Source organism: Rattus rattus, chromosome 17 (genome assembly GCF_011064425.1).
Source record: "Rattus rattus isolate New Zealand chromosome 17, Rrattus_CSIRO_v1, whole genome shotgun sequence".
Lineage (NCBI taxonomy): Eukaryota > Metazoa > Chordata > Mammalia > Rodentia > Muridae > Rattus > Rattus rattus.
Window position 1 is genome coordinate 19,081,185 of NC_046170.1, and position 26,643 is coordinate 19,107,827.

Genomic DNA, 26,643 nt, shown 5'->3' on the forward strand with positions numbered 1-26,643 from the left:
GTTTTGGGGGGACGGGAGTTGTTTTTGGTTTTTTGAGATAGGGTTTCTCTGTGTAACCCTGGGTGTCCTGGCTGACCTCAAAGTCACAGAGATCTGCCTGCCTCTCCCTCCCAAGTGCTGGGATTAAAGGTTGCTACCACCACCCAGCTACCTGCCTATTTTACTGTTATGGTTTTAAAGCTGTGTGTATTTCTGTGAGCCGTAGGGATAAATGGCCTTACTTAGAAACACTGGGATCCAAAGCATTAGATGAGAACACAATTCCCGGAAGAGAGACTGGACTACAGAGTACGGCCACTGTGCACACAGCACTGTCTGAGAGCCCAAGTTCATGTAACTGTCATGAGAGACACAGAAGCCACGGTAATCCTCACCTGCTTACACAGGCTAAACATACAAGATAGAGAAACCCAAGGAACAAAACTACCACGCATCCCAAAGTGCATTATAACTTCCAGAGCATAGTGAACTCAGAAACACAGCTTGGTGAGTCATCCATAGTCCACAGCTGTCCTCACTGACTTCTCCTTCTAGTCCTTGAGCACAAAGTACATCTGTCTGTAAGGCTCTCAGTACCTAAGACCTTACTTACCAGCTACAGAGGAAACACTCAGATATTTGTCTCATGAATGACTTCTGTCTGGGCTGCTGTAGAAAACAAAACAAAAAAACCAAAGACTGGGTAATTTATAAGCAGACGTACGTACATTTCTTACAGTCCTGATGGCTGAATATCTGAGCTCAAGACACCATAAACTTTCCTCATGTTTGGAATGGTGGAAGTGCGGGGACACTCACCCTTCATACCTTAGTTAGCATCAGAGTACTAATTCCAGTCAAAGGGGACTTGGTCATGGCATGGTATCTCCCAGCCACCTCCTTTCTCTGTAGAAGTAGACTTCAGCACATGAGTATATAAGGAAGACGCAGGCTTTAGCACTGTCTGATTTCTGGGATAAGGTAGAATGGAGACTTAGAAAGTGAGAAGCTTGGGGAGGACAAGGCAGGAAAGGCAAGTAAGACGATTGTCAGTGGTCAGGAGCCATTGCAGTGGACTTTACTCTCCTGCCATTCGGTCCTCTCTTTAAAGTGAGAGGAACGTTCTGGCCCTGTGTACACTTGAACTGCTCTGGCAGTGAGTCCACAGAGCCAAGCAGAAGTGCCCACACTACCTCATTTTCATGTGCACATTTCCATTTCAACAAAAATAAATTGCTGGGATTTCTTAACTCACTAGTATTTTTAATTTAATAATATCTCAGATCTTTTAATTGGGGGAGGAGACTCTAGTCTGGCCCAGGCTAGCTTAGAACTCACTCTCTGGTTCAGGCTATCCTCAAACTTATGGCAGTCTTCCTGCCTTGGTCTTGTAAGTACTAAGATTACAAGTGAGCCACCATGCCCTGCTCCTACCTTGGAAAGTCCTCAGACCTCCATGGTATTGTATTCTACATTGTCATGACTACAGTGTACCTGTCTTTCCCTTACGGGTGGCCAGTTACTTTTTTTTTTAAAATCTTACCATGTCACACACATGCTGGAGTATACATTTGGGGGGAGGGGATTGCAGTGCTGTGGATCAAACCCAGGGCACACATGAAGCAAGCATTCTACCTCTAAGGCATGTTCCCAGCATGAGAGTACAGCATACTCCTGTCGGCTTTATTTTGCCCCTTTTTTTTTGGGGAGACAGTCTTGTCAGTCTTGTTATATATCCTTTTCTGACCTCTCTTTCTGAGATCTGCCTGCCTCTGACCCCCAAGTGCTGAAGGGGCATGTGACACCACACTAAGCTTGCTTTTACCTTTTGAGTCAGCATCTCTTGTATCACAGACTGCCCACCCCCCAACTTGACAGTAGTTGAGGATGACCTTTACTTTCTGATCCTCTTCTCAAGTGCTGGAATTGTAGGGATGTCTGACTTTCAAAGTGTTGATGATCCAGCCCAAGGCTCTGTTCATGGCCAACCAAAAAGCACTCTACCAGCTCAACTCAGTACCTGCTCCCAATGTGAATCTCTCTTCAGAACTGCAGGTTCTTCCGTATTCTCTGTATAATGTGAATCTCTCTTCAGAAGTGAAAATTCTTCTGTATTCTCTGTATAATGTGAATCTCTCTTCAGAACTGAAAGTTCTTCCGTATTCTCTGTATAATGCCTACAGAGTTTTCTGAAAAGCAGCGCTGTGATAGTTGATAGATAGCTAATAACAACTGCTTCAATGACTTGTAACCATTATTATTGTGAGAAACCAGAAAAAAAAAAAAAAAAGAAATTTTGTGTAGAGAATGGAGGGCACCCAGATAACAACAGTTAGTGTGTATTGTACTTGGGATCCTTACTTCATACTTTTAAAAACATTTAGATCTTAAAAGCAAAAAACAGAAGATTGCCACAAGTTTAAGGCTAGCCTGGGACCCTGTCTTGAAAGCCAGAAGAGAAAGAAAGGCTGACAAAGACCGCACTCCAGTCTCAGGTAGATGGTCATGCAGTGCTGGTGTTGTGGTGGTATCCCCTTGGTCACAGGTTTGTGTTCTCAGTGTTTATATTTGACAGTCTTTACAATCACAGGGTTACTGCTGGCCTGGTTCGCTGGCTCACAGGATAAATGTACATTCTCCACAAGGCTGGCAGCCTAAGCTCATCCTCAGATCCCACACTTGGGCCTCATTGTATGTGTAAAGGCACACACACGCACACGCACGCCCACACATTAATAATAAATAAACTTTTTAGGATGCAAATTTCTCCTTGTGTTAATATTTGATGGAGGGTTACAGTCATGATGAGTATTTCCAATGTTAGATTCTCCCAACTAATAAATCATGAATTGAGATTTTTAAACCTTCAGAAACCTGAGAATTTTCTCTTACTCTTTTATTAGTATCTAGTCCATCTAAATAGATTGCTTCATCGGGTTTCATAAACATGCAGTCTGGCCACCTTCCAAAGAGTTGTGCTGGTCTCAGTGTGCTGCTTATCTAGCTTTAGAAAGCAGCTCCACCAGAACCCAGGCGACTTCGTCTTATTCCATTAAGTGGCTTGATATTTAAGAAGGAAATATGCAGTAATGGAGAACAGGTCTAGAATATTTGCATGGGCGGTGTGTGTAAAGATTGGAGATTTTCTTCTGTCGTCGTTGTGTATAGGATTCGAAAGATGTGTAGATACCTGCTTCAGGATTCAGTGTACCTCTTCAATGGTGTCTTTCATTGCATTGCTTACCAAAAAGCAAAATCTTGGTTGATACTCATACATCAGATGAATTCCTTATAATATTTCCTGTTGAACAAGTTTTTGATATCCCTATATCAAACATCCATTTGAAATTTGACACTTATGAAGTGATCATTTATTACAGTGATATGGGAATAAATTAAGTAAGGAAACTCAGCTTAGAAGACCAGAACATACTTCAAACAGGCTACTCTGGCATTCATTTCTGTACATTACTTTTTACTATAAGCTCAGTAAATACTGAGTCACAAACTGAATGTTTACTTACTGTGACTCTTGCTACAATAACTCCTAACTAATGTTAAATACTGATAAATGTGTTTTGTTTGTTTCAGAATGATTGACTGGCTGTCCTGGCCATTGGCTCAGCATGTGGATACATGGGTAATTGCTCTCCTGAAGGGACTGGCAGCTGTTCAGAAGTTTACTATTTTGATAGATGTTACTTTGCTGAAAATAGAACTGGTGAGTAGAAGTGGGCCAGCCCATTGGGGTGCGTAGAATTCTGAGTGTGTTCCTAGTTTACATTTTGTTTTAAATAGGTTTGGGGGCAAAAGGCAGTGAAGCAGGTAGTCAATTGAAACTAGTTTGCAGCTTTCAAACGGTTTACGTTTGTTGTTTCTTGGTTGTTGGTTATGATGATGCTTGTTTCAGTCTTCTGGTTTTTAGAGACAGTCTCACTATGGAGCCCAGACTGACCTCAAACTCACAATCCTCCTGCCTTAGCCTCACAAATAGAAAGGTTATAGGTATTTAGCACCACGCTTGGCTCCCGTGGGCTCCCCATGCAAATTATCAGACCTCTAGCACTGCACTCTACCTGCCTTGAGACTCTGGTTTCTGTGTAGCTAACCCAGGACACAATTGATCAGCACTTTTTTGGGGGGGTTTGGTTTTTCCCCAGTGCTTAGGAATCCAGCCCAAGGTTAGGCAAGCTTCACCCCTAACCTACATCCTTGGCTAAGTCACTCTTTCATTAAAACACTATCTTTACTTATTCCCAGGACATTAGACCCTCTTTGCTCTTATCTTTTACTGATATCTCAGGCTCTGTTCTAACTTATCTTTAGTCCACTTACTTTTTAATCCATACTCACTGTGGCAAGTGTTCTATACCATCCAGTAACCATAGGTGCTGCATGGATTTAAATAAGGTGTCCATCTTAAGGCATAATGGATTTATATTTTAGTTCGTTACCCTTGAATTACGTATTAATTTTGTCTTAGTTACTATTGTATTGCTGTGAAGAGGTACCATGACTGTGGTGATTTGAATAGGTGTGGCCCCCATATACTCACATGTTTGTATGCTTGGCCCAAGGAGTGTGGCCTTGTTGGAGGAAGTGTGTGCCGGAGGGGAGGGGGCTTTGAGTCTCCTATGCTCATGCTCTGCCCAGACACAGTCCCCTTCTGCCTGCAGATTGAGATGTAGAACTCTTAGCTCCAGCATCATATCTGCCTAGTCTCTGCCTTACTTCCTGCCATTATAAACCAATCCCAATTAAATGTTTTCTTTTATAAGAGGTGCCTTCATCATGGTATCTCTTCACAACAGTGAAACCCTAAGACAGTGACTGAGAAAAGCTCTTATAAAAGAAAGTGTTTAATTGGGTCAGGCTTACAATTTCTGAGGGTTGGCCCATGATCTTCAAGCTGGAAATAGGCAGGCATAGCTCTGGAGCAGTAGTTGAGAGCTTTACATCCTGATTTGCAGGCAGGCAGGCATGCAGGCCGACCAACTGACCAACCGACTGACAGAACCTGGGCCTGGCATGGAAGCCTCAAAGCCTATCCCCAGTGACACACTCCTAATCCTTCTAACCCTCAAATAGCTCCACTCCCCAGTGGCTACACATTCAAATATGGCTATGGGGACATTTTGATTCAAACCATCACATATTTATTCATTCATTATATCACATATTTATCTAAACTCAGATCTTTGTCTTTTGCTTTTCTTCTTTTCTTTGGTGGGGGAGGGGCTAGTGGAGGTATTTTGAATTTTGTGGGGTTTTTTTCCATAAAAAGTTATTACAGGAAAAGAAAGCTAAAATACATTTCAAAGATGCATGTTCTGACTAACTCAGGAAGTGAGTAGCCAATACTCGAAAATATTAAATTCATATCATTCACATTTTACTCCCAAACCTGGTCCTCCCCCTCTTGATAAATAACTATCTTAAATAGCTTCCACTCACTTAAGCTCTAGTCTTTGGAGCAACTCTTCTCTTTTTCCTGTCTCTCAATCACTGTCCTGTACATTTTACTAACTTTAAGTGCCCAGAGTCCTACTACCACTTTAACCCGTCACCTCCCCGTTGTTGGTGTAGAGTCATCATCACTTGTCACATTGACTCAGCAGCGTCCTTGCCCCTTGTCTTTGGTCCCTTGTATGTGTGCACAAGAGCTCCTGTGGCTGTGTTCTGTCATCCTCTCTCCAGATGCTCTCACCTTCAGCCCTCACCTCAGTGACATTGCCCTTAGTTGTCTGCTGCCCCAGTCTAGATGGCCTGGGGCCTTTGCAATACTGTCTGTCTGTTCATAAATGCTCTTGTCCTAACTCTGTATGGAGCTGATGTCCCTTCAGTTTACACTCAGCCATCACACTTTTCTGGGTTATTTTAACACCCTCTTTAAAATGGTAGAATCCTTTGCTACCCAGTGTTTGCTGGTCACTGTGCTCTACCTTGTATTTTCAGCATGCATTGCTGTTTATTTCTTCTTGTTATCTTGTACATGTCCTCTTAGTGGTGAACCGTATATGACCTAGAGTAACTGTTCAGTGAATACTGACTGAGCGAACAGAACAAATAGTGACCCAGGTGGCCATAACCTTGTTTGCGTGTCCTCACTTACTGTGGGAATTTTGAGAATTGTTTAGAGCACTAAATTCTCTTTCATTTCAATCCTATTGTTACTTCCTTTTCTTCTAATAATGTGCTATGATAGGGCTTTCAAGAAAGAGGGACACTGACATATGTAAAGAGCTGTCAGCTGTAGGGAAGGGCTCATAAATACTTAGCTGTGAACTCTGAGGATGGTGTCTCCTTTCGCAGGTTTTTAATCGACTTTGGTTTCCTCTTGTGAGACCTGGTGCTCTTGCAGTCCTCTCTCATATGCTGCTTAGTTTTCAGCATTCTCCAGAGGCATTCCATGTGGTAAGTACAGTGCAAGCTCTCTGAACTGGAAATACCTGTTCTCCTAATGTAGCTCACATTGGATGTCTAATGAAAAGACTGTACGTTAGCTATAATACATCGTGTAACCTCATAAACTCTTAACAAATTGAGTTTGTAGAATATCCTGACAAACACTATATTTTGAGAAAATTTATACTTCACCAAAACTGCCCCACTCACAACCATTGCCAGCAACTGGAAGTAACTGCTGTCGAGGGAGCTGTCACCACAGAGTGCCTTTACACAGCAGCAATACGGGGTCAAGGTGGCAGAAGCTACAGGTGATGGCTCAGGAAAGCACAGAAACAAGTTAGCCCTGGATGTAGGGCTTTCTCCTCTTTCTCAGCCCTCCAACCCCATCTTTCTTTTTTTTTTTTTTTTTTTTTTTTTTTTGTAGCTGGGGACCGAACCCAGGGCCTTCCGCTTGCTAGGCAAGCGCTCTACCACTGAGCTAAATCCCCAACCCCTTCCAACCCCATCTTTAATGATGGTCACAGTTCTACCAACCATATAAAGCCAGCTGCTTGCTGGCTCCTATTTGACTGCAGTTGTTGGTTACCACATGTGAGAAATGACAGAACGTTATTGGGAATCTGTCTGTTTGAGGAAACTATCACGGGGTTATCTGCATTCTCCAGGGTCTGAGTATGTTTTACGGGAATAAATTCAGCAGCAGCCCTCCCCTGAGGGACACTAATGCACCATGACAGTTTCTCTTGGTCGTGCTGTGCTAGCAAGGCGGCCTCAGCACCCGCACTGTGGGCTCACATGGGCTGCCCAGTGCCTCATCCTTGGGGAATTCATAGACTTTATTTCAAGGAAACCTTGCCAGTGAGTCACTTCATTTCATATTTTGGATGAGTGATTTCTGTAGTCATTGCTCTCATTGATGGTGAAACCAGAAAATTCTTTATTATCAGATTACTCTGTTTTTAGCTAATTTACAAACAAAATGCTCCAGAAGAAGAAACATTTGTCCTTGTCTTCTGACATCACCATGTACAGGACATTTGAGTAAAGGCGTCTTTTCAAAAGCTGTGGAAGGGGAATTACTACATATCACCTTGCACACTGTTGCCATTCCTTACCCTGGTGGAAAATCACACAGGCTCTACTGAGACCTCACTCCTCTTACAGTTTGTTAGAAGAAAGATACTTCCTTACCTTTTGTACTGGTTTTCTATCTCCTTCTGAAAAAGGAAGTTGAAGTAACAAAGTTGAAATGCTTAACTAAAATCTTGCCTATTGGATTAAAGCAGTTTTAAATCACTATTTAAGAAATAGCCAGGTTTGAAATTTGAAATTTTTGATCTAATTAAGTAAAGTCTGAAAATCAAGACCTAATACTGTGTGAATTCTCTGCAAAACTCAACTGAAAACAGCCTGGAGATCCAGTCATGAAGCTCACATGTGGTGGCTAAGTTAGCCATGACTCCAACTAACTCCACAGGGTTCTGTGCGGGGTAGGTAGGCGTGGGGTAGGTAGGTGTGAGCAGTGACCTGGGAGGAAAAAGAAAAAATGCAAAATAGTAATTAAATAAGTTATATGTATTTTTCTCAAGTACTTTAATGAGTATTGCAGTAATTTCTAAATGCATTTAATTTCACATATTAAAAATACTTAATTTGGGGGCTAGACAGATAGCTCAGTGGTTAGGAGCACTTTTGAGCAACCCAGGCTCAGTTCACAATGCCTACACTGTGACTCACAACCATCTAACTACAGTTCCCAGGGCTCTGACACCTTCTGACCTCCTTGGGTCTGCACCTTCGTGTGCACATACATACAGGTAACACTAATACGCATAAAGCAGAATAAATATTTTTTAATCTAACTCAGAAGCATCTAGAAGGCATCATCAGCCTGCTTGTGCAGCCGTCTGTGCTGCTAGGAAGGATGGTGTCTGATGTCCATGTTGGAGATGTGAGTGGCCATTTACAGTGTGATAGATAGCAGCAAAACTGCAGCCTGCTCTAAAGACAGGATCTTGACTGAAGAGCTTTGGAAGACTTGAAACTCTGAATTCACTTTCAGAGTCCTTCTCTTTCATCTTCTCCCTTCACCTCTGAGAAAACAAAGTAATTTTGGATTTCAGACTAATTTAGCAAGAAAGTGACAGATTTTAGCTTTATGAAATTGTCACTGAGATGTGTTAGAAATGTAGAGATGAGAGCTAAGGACGTTGTCAGTGATAGAGCACTTTTCTAAGAATGCAGGAGTCCCTGGGTTGTATCCTCAGGGTGAGGAGGAAGGAGGGAGGAAAAGCAGACATGGTAGCAAAAGAACAAGCTCACTAGAATGTTCACACTCCAGGCAGCCACAGGTACTGGGGGAAGCTGATGAGAGCACAGCACAGTCCTAAGCTGACTGAGAAGGGATCAGTGGATCCTAGGGAGGCATGGATGTGTGCATCAGCCGTTCAGAGCTTGGCTACTCTGCCAGTGGACCTGCGTAATGCCCAGCACACACACAGGGCTCACAGGTGACTGTCACTCCACTTCCAGGGAACCTGATGCCCTCTTCTGGTCTCTGTGAGCACATGCAGGCACATGGCTTACGTGCAGGGAAAATACTCAAGTGCATAAAATTAAAAATTCAAGAGAGGGTGGGGATTGAGAGTAAGTAGAATGTTAATGTATGTGCATGAGTTAGCCAAGAAATTTTGATATTTATTTATATTTAATCATAAATTTAAATTGTGTGTTTTTGTGCCTCCTCCTTTCCAGCCCCCAATTCTGGAACATGGACCTAGTGGCTGACGGTGTGGTACTATGCACACTGTTGCAGTGTGACCACATCAGTTAACTATAATAGAATTGAGGTTTTAAAAGATGGCATAGAACAAACAGTGTGACTTAATGCATTGACACAGAATAAGTCCAGACAGTGCAGGACAGCAATCACTGGTAACTGGAGAATCTGATTGGGGCCACAGTGGCAAGAAAGGGAGCTGATTGGACCAGTATTGGCTGCTCTTAGTACTGTTCGGTGAGACAACACTGATAGAGTTGTGAATTCGGTTTATCAGATTTGGAGCTACAAAGGTATTACGCATACAGAACCTGAGACACCTTTAGTTCAGAAGTATACATACATACATACATACATACATATATATAGTATCAAATTATGATTAATAATTAGTTGAAAAAATATTCTATCTTGATATCAGCCACTTCTGTAAACTAGAATTTTCATTTTGGTTATGTCTTAAATCTTTGATTATATAAGAGTTGGTATTTAGACTGATTTTAAGTGAAAGAGCATTACTGTACTATTTGCCAGTATTAAATATTTTTAAGATTTTTATCAATAATTAGCATTATTTTTTTGGAGTGGCTGTCTTGTTAATAAGGATTTGATCTATCTAAGGTATCATTCCTGTGCTTATCAACCGATAAGACTGTTATTACCCGAACACAATTTTAGTACATACTTAAGTTACTTCAGAAGACTTTTGAAGTACACATTGCTATGTGCTTTTTTTAATTTTTCAGTCGGAAATCTTAAACTTAACACTAGATGGAGCTGTTTTGCTAATTCCCGTTGAGGGGAGAGATCACTGTTATTTTTGTGGGAGTGCTAACATTGTGCTGTTAACTAGCCTGGTGTAACTATGTGGTGTAACTCCTAATGGAGCACTTGCCTGGCATACACAAGGGTAAGGCTTGAGCCATGGTACACAAAAGATGTTTTTTAAAGACCAATTGGTCTGTTCAATAGAAAGACCGTAGCATTTTCACCTGAAAGTGTTTTTTAAATGCAGCAGTGACTGAAACTCCTACGTACGTTTCGTTTGTGTTTTAGGTGCATTGTGTGCATACACACAGAGATCAAAAGACAGTTGACGGGAGTCCGTCCTCTGGATCAAACTCAGGTCCCTAGGGCTTAGTAGCAAGTACTTTACCTACTGAGGCATCTCGCTGGCCCTTTTAAATCATTTTCTTTGACATCATTAAGTGTGTGTGTGGAAGTCAGAGGACAATTGGAGTGAGTTCTTCCACACTGTAGGTCCCAGAGGTTGAACCTGAGCTTGTTGACTTGGTGGGAGACAGATGGTTTTTAGAGCTGAGCTGAAGGAGAAGCATATTGAATGCAATTACAGGAGCTGGGGACAGAGTTCAGGGTTAAGAGTGCGTGCCAGAAACCCCAAGGTCAGTTCTCAGCACACACGTCTGTGCAGTTCACAACCACCTGTAAGTCCAGCTCCAGGGGAGCTCAACACCCACTTCTGTCCTCTGTGGGCACACATCCATACACTCAGACAGACACATACATACACGTGTAAATAAAAGATACATTTGTAATGCAGTTGCAGTTATGTGACTTTAAAAATTGAACAGTGTGACTTTAAGAAAAAAGAAGTGACTAAATGCACAGAAAAGTATGTCCTTCTTCTGTCAACTTGTATGAATTAAGAATGCTTGTCTCTGTTTTCTCTTCAGATTGTCCCTCATGTAGTTAACTTGGTTCACTCCTTCAGAAGTGATGGCCTGCCTTCCAGCACAGCCTTCTTAGTGCAGTTAACGGAGCTGGTTCACTGTATGATGTACCATTATTCCGGGTTTCCAGATCTCTATGAGCCTATTCTGGAGGCGGTAAAGGTATGTCGGCTTTGTGAGCTACACACAACATAAGGGACAAATTCGGTAAAATATATTACTTTACTGTAATGAGCTGTGTTTAAGGTGGTGGTTTCATTAGTGCCAGGGCATAATCTCTTTATTTCCTATCACCATGCTAGATCAATAACCACATTTCTTAATTCTGTAGTGTCATCAAATAAAAGCTGTCACTTTAAATGTATGAGCTGTTAGAGAAATTGTCAGTGATGGAGTTCTGCATTAGATGCATACAGGCGTCAGTTCTGCATCAGTCTCAGAGGTGTGGACAATTAAACCTGTCCTCTTACAACCAAGGCAATGCTCAATTCCCTCCTTTTGATTGTTTTGTATTGTACACTTTATGTATGTCCAAGTTTTTTAGAATTACTATTTAAATTATCTGTCACCTTGATTTTCAAATTCATAAAAGATGGGTTCTAAAAAGTGGTGAATATTTGTGTTGAGAAATGGATGATTGCAAAAATCAGAACATAGCCAAACACTCGTAGAGCTGAGTTCAGTCAGGCTTAATCAGAAGTTGCTAGATATCAACGTAATCATTATATTGATATAGCAAAAGCAATATACAGGCCTCGTTGCCTCACTAATACACGTAAGATAAATTAAGAACAAGCTGGGTTTGCCTCCTCCCGACTAACTCAGACTGAGGACTACATCTGAATCACAAGGTTTTGGGCCTATGTAAATGGTGCACAGAAGCATTTGCCAAGGACTTGAGAGATTGTTACTGTCTTCCCTCATTGCCACCATGTCTGCTGACTGATAGTTGTCCATTTCTAGTACTCAGAAGCAAGGGGTTTACTCTTAGCCCAAAGAAAGTATTTTCAAGTAGCTGTCAGCAGCAAAATCCAACAAGACAAAAGCAGCTTAAAATGCCATTTCAAAGTGTTAGTCCTTTGTGGTGTAAACGTTAGATGGTGATCTTGATGACTTAGAGTTTCCATTGCTGGGAAGAGACACCATGACTACAGCAACTCTTCGAAAGGACAACATTCACTGGAGCTGGCTTACATACAGTTCAGAGGTTCAGTCCATTATCATCCTGGTGGGCAGCATGGCTGCATACAGGTAGACATGGTGCTTGAGAAGGAGCTTGGAGTTCTTCATCTGGATCGGCAGGTAGCAGGAAGAGAACTGGCTTGAGCATCTGAGACCTCAAAGCCTACCCCTAGTGACACACCTCCAACAAAGCCACACCTATTCCAATAAGGCCACACCCCTACTAGCCCCACTCCCTATGGGCCAAGGGGGGCCATTTTCTTTCAGACCACCACATTTGATCTAGAAAGCCAATCATTAAGCAAAAATGACTTTCCCAGCATTCCTTATTGCCCATTGCTCTGCTCAGGCATGAAATCATTTACACTTAGATTTTTATTTCCTTATTTCCTGCTGTACTAAGTAAGAGGAAGCTACTGTGTGTAGTAATTTTCTAGGTGGCAGCCACCAGATTGAGTCTCACCTTCCCAGCGGGTGATTCTGTAGCCTCTCTTTCCATCACTGCTGTAAGCCAGCATTTATAAGGCTGGCACTGGGTGCACCAGAGTCATCATCTGTTTTAATCATAGGATTGGAATACAAGTGATTCTCACACAACTTGAATTCCTGATTCCGTCAACTTTTAAAGTATTTTAAGACAAGCATCATATTTTATGCCTGTTATCTCTGCACTTGGGATACTGAGGCAAGAGGATTACTGTGAGTTGATGGCCATCTTAGTCTATAGATTGAGTTTTTTGTCTCAAAAAATAAAAAAAAAAGCCCTTAACAAGATTCTGAGAGGCATTTGTCCCTGTTTCATTTTGTGGTTGCTGTGCCTCACAGTCTGAGGGCGTCATGGTAACATGAGCAGCTCTCAGCTGTAATGAGAAGGACCTATGCAGAGAAAGACTTGCAGCCCACACTCAGGGGAAGTCTCCCTCTAGGTGACTCCTCTCTAGAGACCCTCACACATCCCAAAGACTGTACCTGTTTATACTGTCCTTGCTTTTAAGTGGACAGTTGAAATTAGCCATCACCTTGCCTGCCGTGTGGTGCTCTGAGGAACGGACTGAATGTTGTCAGTCATGCATAAAGCGAGTGAGAGCAAAGAGCACAAAGGCCAGCAGGAAGACCTCGCTATGTTGTTGGCTTGTTCAACTAAACTGTCGCTTTCTCTTTACGTTTAAACTGTTGTTTTCTTCATGATCTAGGATTTTCCTAAGCCCACTGAAGAGAGGATTAAGTTGATTCTCAATCAAAGTGCCTGGACTTCTCAATCCAACGCTTTGGCATCTTGCTTGTCTAGACTTTCTGGAAAATCTGAAACTGGGAAAACTGGTCTTATTAACCTGGGAAACACGTGTTACATGAACAGTGTTTTACAAGCATTGTTTATGGCTACAGAGTAAGTTTAAATGTGAACTTTCTGAGGTGAAGTAGGAATGCGTGCCTGCTGAGGAGGCAGGAGGAAGGGAGAATCATCCGCCTCCGTGTAAGCAGCATCAGTGTTCACATTGCCATCAGTTTCCTCAGTCAGAAAGGAACCTACTCTAATGCCTAGGAAGGGTTGGGACGCCATCATACAGACTCTGACCAATTTCATCGACATTGTATTTACAGTGCCACTGTTTGATCTTTTTTTTTTTTTTTTTTTTTTTTTAACTTGAGTAATTTTCTATTTCATTTCGTATGTTATTCCCTTTTCCGGTTTTCGGGCAAACATCCTTCCTCCCCCCCTTCCTTATGGGTGTTCCCCTCCCCACCCTCCCCCATTTCTAGTTCACTTGGGGTTCAGTCTTAGCAGGACCCAGGGCTTCCCCTTCCACTGGTGCTCTTACTAGGCTATTCATTGCTACCTATGAGGTCAGAGTCCAGGGTCAGTCCATGTATAGTCTTTAGGTAGTGGCTTAGTCCCTGGAAGCTCTGGTTGCTTGGCACACTGTTTGATCTTTAATCAGTAGGACTTGATATTTTTGTAATGTAACCAAAAGTATTGACTGAACCTACTCCAAAGAGTTTATGTGTCCTACAGTGTTCTACTGTCCCACTGTATTTTTAAATTCATATATTGTGACTTTTTGCTTTTAGGAAACCTAAGCTTTGTTTCCATGCCAAGCTGTTGGTTCCTGAGCAGATATGAGAAGAGGCATGCTCTTTTGCATTCCTGTGAATTTTTTTTCAAACTCGTTTTCTTTTGAATGCAGCAAACCTGAAATGGGTTCTTAGCATAGCCTCTAGAGTGCCTTCCTCTAGTGCACCGCCTGCCGTGCATGGCCCCCGGCACCTCATGAAGCCAGGCTTGCCATTGGGCATCTGTAGTCCCAGCAGTTGGGATAGGGTCAGGAAGATGAATAGTTCATTGTGATCCCTGTGTGCATGGTGTGTGTCTACATGAGAGGCTCTGTCTCAGAAGAAATTGTCCTTGAAGATACAAAATAATTGTCAACTTTTCCTTAAAAATAGTGTCAATTGAGCTGACCCAAAGGTGCAAGCCATTAGCACTTAAACACTTTCTAGAGGGGTATACTGTCATGTGTGGGCTTGGCTTTAGTGCTCAGTTGTTTGTCCCAGACCATAAAACCCACCTATCTGGGGCTCCATTGAGTTTTGTTGGTTAGTTTGCATTTAATAACTTGTTAAATGGGTAAATGGGCACTCGTAGACACACGTGGTATTAAATATAAGGCTGAAGAGTCCAGAGGTCACCTTGCTAGCCATCAGGGAAAGTAGAGACCCAAAGCACTTGTTTTGTTTTGTTTTTTTGTTTTTTTGTTTTTTTTTTTTCGGAGGTGGGGACCGAACCCAGGGCCTTACGCTTTCTAGGCAAGCGCTCTACCACTGAGCTAAATCCCCAACCCCCGACCCAAAGCACTTGTAACTGCAAAGTGCTGTGGCCACCGATAATGATACCTCAGAACAAAAATCTCTTAGGAAATACATAAATTATTTTGCTCGGTTTAAAAAAAGAACTTGTAAAAACCAAGAAGCACACATTCTAAAAATGTCAGCTATGTGCATTGTTTTAGATCTTTTTTTGTACAGTTATCTAATACAAAACTGTTGCATATAATTAACACATGTTTACGCACATCTGAAAGGAACCCGTTGAAATTGTTCTTGTCAGTCACCTGACATGGTGTTTATCTTTTTTGTTTAAATATGTTAGTGTTAGGGGGGGACATAATAAACGAGTGCTATGACACAGGTGTAGAAGCCAGAAGAAAAGTGTAGAGTCAGTTCTCTCCTTCTACCTTTACATGGGTTCCAGGACTAAAGCTCGGATCATCAGGCCCACGGGGTAAGCACCTTTCCCAGCAAGCCATCGTGCCAGCCTGACGTTTCCTTACCCATACTTTTGGTAAATATCAGAGTGTTTTGCACATAGTTGACATTTCTCTAGCATGCACAGATGAGACTGTCCGTGACGAGGACATGCCGAATGATTTCCCCTTACACACTACAGGGATTGAGGGGAGTGCTAACCCGTGTGGACATTCCTAGATGCACAGGCTGATGTCAGGATAGCTTCCTCGGTCACTTCTTGACCTTCTAGCCCCTCATAGAGCCTGGAGCTCCTCTCTGTAGCTAGACTGGCTGGCTAGCAGGCTCCTAGAATCTACTTGTCTCTGCCCCACAGTATTGGGGTGACAGAGGAGAAGCACCTTACACAGCTTTCACATGAGTGCTGGAGACATGAGGGGACCCAACGGACCATCTCCCTAGCCCAAATCTGACCTTATATACTTTATATAGGACTGTACCTGTGACTCTGCCTCTGACAGCACTTGATTCAATCAGTCAGTCTTAAACTTTTCACAATTTAGCGAGTATAATTATTGTTTTCTTATTTTAGGAAAATAGGGTTTTACCCAGACTGGCCTCAAATTCACAGTCCTCCTGCCACAGCGCTCTTTGTATTATAGACTACAGACCCACACCCAGACTCAACACAGTCAATGATTGTGTCCTTACTTGAACATTGCTGACCGTTGGAGAAGTTTTCCCTCTTTACTCTCAGCACAACGAAGTAAATGAGCTATTTTCTTTCTGTGTTTCTCTGTTGACTTTTTGTTTGTTTCATATGATATAAATTAGATATGTAATATTATAGCACTCTTCCAACCGTGTGACTCAAATTTATAGTGTTTTATTTATATATTTTTTTGTTTTATATAGTCCCATCTTCAATTTTTGTATTGTCTAGATTTTAGACCCACAAAAAAGTCCCTTTTTACTTTTGAGTGATTTTTTTTTTTTTTTTTTTTACAGATTCTAGCTATTCCTATATTGTTTTTTGAGATAGCTTGTATCTCTCATAGTGTTGGCCTGGAATTCACTCTGGTAGCCCAGACTAGCCTCAGACACATGTTTTCCCTCACCTCCTGAGTGCTGGATTACAGGTACGTGCTGCCACACCTGACCTGTAGCCCACTCCTTTTATGTCTGAGGAAGAGAAAGGAATTCAAGTGCTTCCTGAGACTGCAGGATCCCCTAGAGCTGGAGTACCTGCCTGACGTGGGTGCTGGGACTATATGACATATTTTTACTTCGTCTATGCTGATATTTTGCCTGAGTGTCTGTCCGTACCATACTTTAGTGCCTGGTGCTGTGGAAGCCACAAGAGGTTGCCAGAGCCACCAAAACCAGAGTTCCAGGTGCTTGTGAGTGTCTCATGGGTGCTGGGAGGTGAACTCAGGGCCTCTGCAAGAGCAGCCAGTTGTCTTAACCGCTGACCACCTCTCCAGCCCCACTCCTACTCTGTTTAGATCACCCTAACTTTGTATGTTTTGATGGAAGAATATTTTTTACTTCTGAAATAATCAACATTAAGTTGGTTTTTATAAGTTAAAATTAATATTTAGCCAATTTATATTTGCTAACCCAGAAAATAAAACTATGATAGCATCTAGACCAGGCCATGTAGCAGGAGCCCATCCATTTATTGTCACTCTGCCTCCTTTGTAATGTAAGTCTACAGACAGACACTTGGTCAAAACATCAACATAGACAACGAAAAACAGAAGTCGTATGGCGGCAGAGAGAAGGCTCAGTTTGGTTCCCAGCTCCCATATCAGGCAGGTACGCCAGCTCGAGGGGATCCTCCTACAGCCTCAGGAAGTACTTGAATTCCTTTCCCTTCCTCAGAGTTAAGAGGCCCGTGCTATGGGCCAGGTGTGGCATACACCAGGAACGCAGCACTCAGGACGGAGGGGAAAGCTGAGTACACACAAAGTGCAGTAGTAACTTTGTTAGGAAAGAGCTGTCCTGTAAGTCAGGAACCGCAGAGGATGACCCATTCTTAAACTAGCTTCCTTTAGCTTCACTTATAAAAAAGTGTAGGAGTGTAGAGATAACATTAGCTTTTGTTCTTTTTCAGGTTCAGAAGACAAGTATTATCTTTAAATCTAAATGGGTGTAATTCCTTAATGAAAAAATTACAACATCTTTTTGCTTTTTTGGCTCATACACAAGTGAGTATTTACGTGTGTAATATGTACATATTAACTGCATGACTGTCTTCTTTAAACTACATATCATAATGAGTCTTTTTAACTGATAGAATTATATATCACATGTCTTACCCAAGTAACAAACAGATCCACTTCCAAATGCTCAGGGACTCTTCCTGGACACCTAGAAGGCATGTCTCTTCTCCCTGCTTCCCTTCCCTGCAGAGGATTATTATGCTGACATATTGTTGTAAAACCTACTACACACGAAGTCTAGTTGATAAAGAATTTCCTTTCTGAAAAAAGAATTTTAAAGCTTGGCTTAATGTCACACACCTGCCACTCCAGCTCTCAAAAAGCTGAGACAGGACTCAGTAGTGACTTTAGGGTCTGTCTAGGCTGTGTAGCAAGAGCCTGTCTCAAAAAGAGACAAAAAAGGAGGGAGGGAAGGAAAAGAATTGACTGTGGTTAGGATTTTGTTTTGTTTCGTTGGTTTACAGAGACTAAATATATTGACATAATAATGAACACAAAGTAATTGTGGTCTAGGATTTTTTTCTCCATTGTCCTTTTGTTTTGGTTTTGTTATGGCTTTGTTTTTCAATACAAAGTTTCACTCTGTGGCCCTGGCTGTCCTGGAACTCAGTCTGTAGAGCTCAAACTCACAGACATCTGCCTGCCCCGCCTCCCAGGTGCTGGCACTCCACCGCAGCTGGCCTGCCCTGTGTTCTTAGGTATTCTATTGTGATCACAGATCTCTTAAGCTTTTGAACTTAAAACTTTGTGGTATTCTTCTATATCCACAAGTTAATTCAGGGAAGTCAAATTGAGGTGGGGTCTATGGATCCTCTAGGTAAATTCATTGAGCAGACACATTCAGAGGTTCTGTGTGTCATCCAGTGAGAATCAAGCAGGGATCCTGCTCCCGAGGACCCTCTAGCTAAGGCTTGAACATGCATAGAATTTACGTGTTGCTCATATAGAGCATAAATCATTTTTGTTCTGGTTCACTCTAATTGCCATTGTCTCAGTGCGATTGTCAGGAAATGAGAGTCTTTAGAGCTGGAATAAATTCTTACACAGTGAAATGAAAAGAATGAGAGGGAGTTTGAGATGGCAGGGTGGCTTAGAGTTGGTGATACACTCAGAGGATATGATTCACCTGGGAAAAATATGTCAGCAAATTAACATCAGGACCCAGGGACATGAAAACTGCCTCTTAGCCAGGTGTGGTGGCACACGTCTGTAGTGCCGGTGTTCCAGGGCTGGGGGCAGGAGGCTCAGACAGACGCACGTCTCAAGCCAGTCATAGTGCTACTAACACAGTATTAAACTGTAACCAAGAACAGCAACAACAAAATGTCCCCCTTCCACACATGTATAACTTATACCTGACAGAAGTTTTCAGCAAAGTAAGTATGCACAGTTCCTATTGCACTACACAGCACACACACACACACACACACACACACACACACACACACACACACACACGTCATTTACATTCATTAATATCATTCTTACACTCTGGGAGGGGGAGTTGTTATTTGTTTTTTGTTTTTTTGTTTTTTTTTCAAAAAACTTAGGGACTCAAAGCCATGAATGTCATAGGGGGATAAAAGCGGACCCTGTGGCAGGAGTGTGAGATGTCTGAGTCCCAGTATAAGGTGTAAGCACCCTGTCTGCTTGGTTCCATGTCAGCAATTCTACTTCTGTGCAGAATTCATTTATGACTAGTCTAATGGCTGCTTAATGTAAATGCTGCCTCTGCACTGTACCAGTGCCTGGCATATATTGGTAAAAATGGAGTATGGGAGAAATCTTTATAGGCCCAGTCACTGGTTCGTACTGTAAGTCACTTTTGCATTTTCCTTTGCACAATCAAGAGGGAAGCATACGCACCTCGGATATTTTTTGAGGCTTCCAGACCTCCGTGGTTTGCTCCCAGGTCACAACAGGATTGCTCTGAGTACCTCAGGTTTCTGCTGGACAGGTACAAACAGTTTAAAGTTTATTAAGTTGTCTTAGTACCTACTTTCCGTAATTCTCCTTTCAGACTTGATCTTTAAAGCGCCCCGTGTGGCTGTGTGTTTATAAGGTTGTGCTTGTTCTTAGTCTGCTGTTCGCTTTGGATGCTTTCTCTTTAGAGTACCTGTTACCAAAATATAGCAGCAGAGTTCCCAAGGGGCTGCCAAAACCTCACACATCTGCCAACCCCCTTTTAACTGCATGTGTGGGAGCTCAGCTTTTCCTCACGTATTTCATCTTGTAACAGCGGATCTCAGTAAGGAAGGATGCAGTGCAGGTACCGTGTCCAGCTGTCGTCTGTGGAGATACACACTTGCAGTGACGTGTGGAGCAATGATGCTTGCTTAGAAATGCTGGAAATTAATTTGTAATGATTCATTTTAGATATATTGTTTTAATGTATGTATGTATGTATGTATGTTGTTGCTTTTCTATTGCTTGATAAAATACTACCATGGCCAGAAACAAGACAGAGCAGAAAAGTTTGTTTTGGTTCACAGTTTCAGAGCATTTTAGTCTGTCGTGGCAGAGAAGGCCTGGCAGCAGGAGTTTAAGACCAGCCTGGCAGCTGGGAAGCAGGGAGAGAATGGAAAGTGAGAGCAGGCTATAAAATCTTCAAAGCCTGCCCTCAGCGGGCTTGGAGAGCCAAGACTTTAAGGATGTGGTATTTTATGATGTCTTTTTACCTCTTCATTAATAATAAGACCTACAGTACCTGTATGCTTCTGCGTCCATTCCTTTCTCTAGTATGAACAACTAGTAAAGCTAGTCCTCCTTCCTTAGTGTAGTGTTGGTTTCTTGGTGCTAAGCTGCTGAGATGTCAAGCACAGGGAGCTGTGTGAGACAGAGCAGTAGAGCAGGTGTGTGTGTGTGTGTGTGTGTGTGTGTGTGTGTGTGTGTGTGTGTGTGTGTGTGTGTGTGTGCTGGCGTGCACGTGTGTATGACAGTGCACAGGATGGGAGCTGAGTGGAGAACAAGCATGCTCTTTAAGGCCTTTCCTACTAACTGTTCACGCTCCTGAGTAAGGGAGGAGAAAACGGCTATGAGCTTTGTACTTGGTTGAATTAACATGTTTGTATAATCTCGAACATAAATACCATTAATCTTGGCTATGTAATGATATACCCTCTTGCAGACTCCATGAAGAAGAAAAGATCTTACGAATTCAGTCCTCACATAAGCCTTCTGAAGGTCTGGGCTGCACTGAAACTTGTTTACAAGAAGTAACCAATAAGGTAGCTGTGCCCTCAGAGTCCCCTGGCACAGGTGACAGTGAGAAGACTCTAATAGAGAAAATGTTCGGAGGAAAACTACGGACTCACATCTGCTGCCTGAACTGCAGGAGTACCTCACACAAAGTGGAAGCCTTCACAGATCTTTCGCTAGCCTTCTGTCCTAGACCTTCTGTGGAAGACTCATCTTTCCAAGACCCAGCTTCGCTACCCAGTGCACAAGATGATGGGCTAATGCAAACCAGTGTCACTGACGCAGAAGAAGAGCCAGTAGTTTGTAACCCAGCAGCAGCTGCCTTTGTTTGTGACTCAGTTGTGAGTGAAAGACGATTGGGCAGTCCTCCTGTTGAGTTTCCCTGTGCCGAAAACTCTTCTGTCCCTGGGGAATCTGCAAAGATTCTTGTCAGTAAAGATGTACCTCAGAACCCAGGAGGTGAGAGCACAACTTCGGTGACTGACCTACTGAACTACTTTTTGGCTCCCGAGGTTCTGACTGGTGAGAACCAATATTACTGTGAAAGCTGTGCCTCTCTACAGAATGCAGAGAAGACTATACAGATCACAGAGGAGCCTGAGTACCTGATCCTTACGCTCCTGAGATTCTCCTATGATCAGAAGTACCACGTGAGAAGAAAGATTTTAGACAATGTGTCACTGCCGCTGGTTTTGGAGTTGCCCGTTAAAAGGACTTCCCTCTCTTCCTTGTCGGAAGGTTGGTCTGCAGATGCTGACTTCACTGATGTTAATGAGAACCTAGCTAAAAAATTAAAACCTTCTGGGACTGAAGAAGCTTTCTGCCCCAAATTAGTGCCCTACCTATTAAGTTCTGTTGTTGTGCACTCTGGTGTGTCCTCTGAAAGTGGCCATTACTATTCTTATGCCAGAAACATCACAGGTACAGAGTCTTCCTACCAGATGCGCCCCCAGTCTGAAAGTCTGTCATTAACACCCTCCCAGAGTAGTTTACTAGGGGGAGAAAGCCCCAATACAGTCATTGAACAGGACTTGGAAAATAAGGAAATGTCACAAGAGTGGTTTTTATTTAATGACAGCAGGGTGACATTTACTTCATTTCAGTCAGTCCAGAAAATCACAAGTAGGTTTCCAAAAGACACAGCGTACGTGCTTTTCTACAAAAAGCAAAGCAGAACTAATGGTGTACGCAGTGACAATCCAGCCAGTGGCGTCTGGGTCAATGGAGAGCCACCACTACAGAAAGAGCTCATGGACGCCATAACAAAGGACAACAAACTGTATTTGCAGGTGAGTTGCAAGCACAGGTGTGGTTTCTGACAGACAGTACGGAACACAGTTAATCCAGCGCTCCAACTTTAAACCTGACACATTTTCCAGGGTACTGACGCCTAAGTCTGGATGTATAGATTTCCACTCATACATGTAGTATGAAATATTGCCAATTATTTGCAATATAGAAGACTTCGTTTTTAATTACAAAGCTGTGCCTCAGTTGTTTATAACTGCAAATGGTGTCCTATTAGTACAAAGTATTATCAGATCATGCCGTACAGAAACAGGGGCTTAAGGGAATGTAAATGTTCTGCTTCCTCAGTTCCTCCTGCCCCTCAGTTCCTCCTGCAGGGAAAAGAGCTATTTTGTTTTTTCTGTTTTTATTGTGGTGCGTAGGACAGCAGTGGAGGTCAGAGGCAACTGCAGAGTTAGGTCTCTGTCAGCCTCCGTGTGGCTCTGTTAACTCAGTCCCTTAGGCTTGCACAGCAAACACCCTGAACCACCTCACCTACATTAACTCCTACAGGCTCTTTTGTCAGTATTTTAAGGAAAATGTATTGATCTGCAGATGAGCCAGATAAAGAGCTTAATGAATATGTAAAGGATGTTTGTTTTCTCCAAAGATTTACCACAGAGCCAAGGAATAAAGAACATTTGCTAAGGAAAAGCTATGGAGTAAAAGTTTCATATGACAGGGGCTTATTATGAATAAGTCTTTTTCAAGAAACTATTTCCCTTGGAATTCAGATTTCAAATTTGTTTGGTGCTGTGTGTGTGTGTGTGTGTGTGTGTGTGTGTGTGTGTGTGTGTGTGTGTGTGAAATTTCTCAACTAGAGCCACTAGATTCTAGGTGTGGTGGTGCATGCCAGCAAAGCCAAACAGGAAGGAACTGGAGGCAGGAAGACTGCCAGTTGGAGGCTGGCATATGACACATGAGGAGACCCTGCCCTCAAACAGGAAGGAGCTACAGTGACTTACAGACGAAATTGCAGGGCTATTCAAAGGCTTTTAAATTTACTGAATTATAACCTCCCCAAAGGATGAGACATGATATATTTTCCAGAGGAATGGCAGTGTTCTAGAGTGTTACAAAAATTAAATTAGCTTTGCAAAATAATTAGAATTTTAGAACTAGACTGACTGACCATTAATACTTAGTGCAGATGGCTTCACACCCAGGTAAAGGAAGTCGGATGTGTCCAGTCATTACAGATGATAGTGTTTGAACACCGGAGGCTGGGAAACTGCTTACTACAAGGCGCGGCACAGCTGTCCCTTCTGAAGTACACAGATAATCAGTGTTCCGACGTTCACCAGATGAGGAGCTGTATCCATGGTGGAGCTGGCACGCACATTTTGTAGCTGCGGCTATTCCTACTTGGAAGACAGTCCGAGTCCGCATATTACATGTGGCCGCGTGGTATTTGACTGGGAGCAGCCATTCCTTTCATGGTTGATTTAGGTCCATCTCTGCACTCTGTGATTCTGCCTTTATTTATTTGCAGTTGCCCTCTGTAAACTGATAATGACTTCTTTTTAAGCCTTTACACTTTTTGCAGTGTATGTGTGTGTATGCATGTTGTTCACATGTGGAAATGAGAGAAGTTTGTGGGAGTCCGTTCTCCTAGCCTGTGGGCTTCAGACCTCGTTCATACCGTCAGGCCGTCCGTCTCAGCCTCTCCATAACTCATGGTGTTCTAAAGCAGAGCGTTAGTGTTTAGTGAGCACCTACGTTTACTCGGCACATAGGCAGACATCACTGATTCTCTGGGAAACTTTCTAGTAAGCCATGGGGGAGAGGAGAGTTCTAAGTCCCCCTGTCCCACTATACAGAGACAGGCTTCATTTACTACCGCTGTTCCTCGAGATCTGTCTGACTCATGAACCTACGGAAGCAGTAGAGGGAAAACTTTAGGCATTAGTGGTCATTTCTGACCTGTCGTATTCATACACTACCAAAATGGATTATAGATGTTGAAATTCCTTTTGTACTAGACATTTCGCAGGAGTTGACCCTCTGTTGTAAAGTCTCTGTCACTGAGGAATTTGCCCTCTCTGCCTTGCTTTCTCCAAAGGTGACCATGTACTTCAGGGGGAGATAGCAAAGATAGATGTCAGGTTTTATTTTATTTTTGTTTAATTTCTTTCAAACAGGGTATCTCTGTGTAGCCCTGGCTATCCTAGAACTCTGTGTTGACGAGACTGTCCTCAAAGACTGCCTGCCTCTGCCTCCCGCATCCTGGGATTAAAGACATGAGTCTGCCTGGATGTCAGAGTTTGACATGACGGTTGCTTGCTTGGTAGAGATGAGCACAGTTTGGGAAGAAGTGTGTATGTGCCACACTCTGTTTACTTGGCTAATCAGTTTCATAAACATTACTTTTAATTTTAGGAACAAGAATTGAATGCTCGAGCCCGGGCCCTACAAGCTGCGTCGGCGTCATGCTCCTTTCGGCCCAATGGATTTGACGACAATGACCCACCAGGAAGCTGTGGGCCGACGGGTGGAGGGGGTGGAGGAGGATTTAACGCAGTTGGCAGACTCGTCTTTTGACCCTGAGAGAACTGAAAATGCATCTGGTCACCAAACATCTGACACTGTGGCTGTTAAAATGTTAGGCTGTGACCTAGAGCATATCTAGCTTTTATTTTTCTTTTCATTAGACCCAAATACTTAAGAAAATACACTCAGTGGTTGTTTTTATTTTCTTGACAAAAATGCATCATGGAAAAAAAAAATCTACCTCTTAAACTTCCATTTGCATTTATGGTTAGACATGCTTGGCCAAAAGTGTTGAGAGGAAAAGGCATACCTGGTCTCTAATTAAGCTCATTAAATTTGGTAGAAGGATTGAAATGGTGTATTTTACTTGTACTGAACAAAATAATTCATTTTGCATTCTTTTAAGAATTGTTGCTAGATATATATCTTGTTTTAAGAAAAATGAAAGTCTTCGTTTCTGGCATAATTACCCCAATATTAAATTCAAGTCTCTGTGGAGTCGATACCACGCTCCGCCCCAGCTGCCAGTCTCTGGGCTGCTGCCCGTCTCCTCGGCATTGCGCTCCAGATTGAGGAACAAGTGTCATTTAAAGGATCATCTACACCACACATGGCAAGTGATTTACGGAAGGTGCGTGATGCCGTAGGCAGTGTTTTTAACCCAACTCTGTAGTATTTCCAGTTGTCCAAGGACTTTAAAATCCTGTTTCAGGGACGGCATCTCCTGTGTGTTTTAAAGGAGCTGAGTCCTGTATGTGCCTTGCAGTACTGTAATTCAAAAATAGCTTTGGCTGCCGAAAGTTTTCTAAAACAAAATGTTAGGAAGTAATTTTGTGCTAACATTAAAATTATTTTTTAAAGGTATTAGATTTTTCAGAAGTAAAATCTTGGTGGTTCTAAACTAGTAAGTGTAATGGTAAATTTCTAACTCTTAGAAAAATTCAGAGGAAATGAAGCTAGTTTAAGTACAAAATCTTTGATTTGTTATTTAATCTTCACATTAAACATTGATAACATTTTTAGAGTTGTATATATGGGTTTTTTTCCCTTTGAGACACATGCCTTACACATAAAATATAATCTGCTTCATAAAATATTAAAATGTCACACCCCACATCCCTACCATCCTGTTTTGGTTTTCCTTTTTGGTCCTGGGGTGTTTGCTGTTTGGGAAGGAGGAAGAGGGAGAGAGGTGTGTGTGTGTGTGTGTGTGTGTGTGTGTGTGTGTGTGTGTGTGTGTATGTGTATGTGTATGAGAGAGAGAGAGAGTGAGTGTGTGTGTGTGAGAGAGAGAGAGAGAGAGAGAGAGAGAGTGTTTTGTGGCAGGAAACTGGAAACATGTCAGTCCTCCTGGGACATGATTATATGGTACTCAAGCATTGTCCCAAAGATCCTTCTTCCTGGCCATTTTAGCATATCTCTAACCATGTATTGTTCTGGAGATCAGTCTCATATTTATTTTGAAAATACTATAAGGAAGTACTGGCCTTTGGTGACTTAAGGCTTATCTTTTTCCCAAGTGTCTGTGGCAGTGATTAAAACCAGCTCCTCATCTTTACCCTGCCCCCAGCCCTGACCTGTCTCCCGTTACCAGGGAGATTCTGAAAGCAGGCTGGTGTAGAGCTGGGAATGCATCACAGATGAATGAAGGCTGCCTTTCCCTGTGAGCGAATGAGCATGTGGTCTTCCACCCGTCCTGGGTTACCCTGCGTTCAGGTAGCCACGGGCAGAATGCTAACTTAGGACCAGATTGTGTCAGTCCTACCTAGCATCTGCTGAAATGGATAATTCATTCAACACTAGGATTGAATTAGGTTAAGGTGCTTCTAGAATATCCATAAAGGCAATAAGCCCCCAGTTTTACCTGTGACTATCAAATATTTTGTGCCAAACATGTATTGAATTGCAAATGAGAAGGTTTAAATTTTAGTAATAATACTAGGAGTGTTCAAATTTTAGCTACTAACCAATACCAAAATTGAGGGCTTTCTTTTAAGATCACAAATGTAGCATGCTGATGGCTCGCAGGGTTGGATGTGTTTGGCAATGGAGCCATCTTCATTGTGAAGCCCACCCAGGTGAACTGCTCTGCCCCTCACGTATGTGCTTGCTGCTGCCTTATTTATACACTGACACAAGGTGTCCTCTTCTCCTGTACCAT

The 26,643-nt window shown here is 42.5% G+C and overlaps 1 protein-coding gene across 1 annotated transcript in view; it reads left to right on the plus strand.

Moving 5' to 3' along the window:
* Positions 1-25,596, plus strand: part of Usp38 (ubiquitin specific peptidase 38) — a 30,522-nt gene extending 4,926 nt beyond the window's left edge. Inside the window, exons 3-10 of the mRNA XM_032887487.1 lie at positions 3,571-3,700; positions 6,292-6,393; positions 10,861-11,019; positions 13,233-13,426; positions 17,399-17,492; positions 19,358-19,464; positions 20,635-21,994; positions 24,372-25,596. Coding sequence (XP_032743378.1) covers positions 3,571-3,700; positions 6,292-6,393; positions 10,861-11,019; positions 13,233-13,426; positions 17,399-17,492; positions 19,358-19,464; positions 20,635-21,994; positions 24,372-24,533 — 2,308 coding nt within the window. The 3' untranslated portion in view covers positions 24,534-25,596. The remainder of the gene's footprint in view (positions 1-3,570; positions 3,701-6,291; positions 6,394-10,860; positions 11,020-13,232; positions 13,427-17,398; positions 17,493-19,357; positions 19,465-20,634; positions 21,995-24,371) is intronic.
* The last annotated feature ends 1,047 nt before the right edge of the window (positions 25,597-26,643 follow it).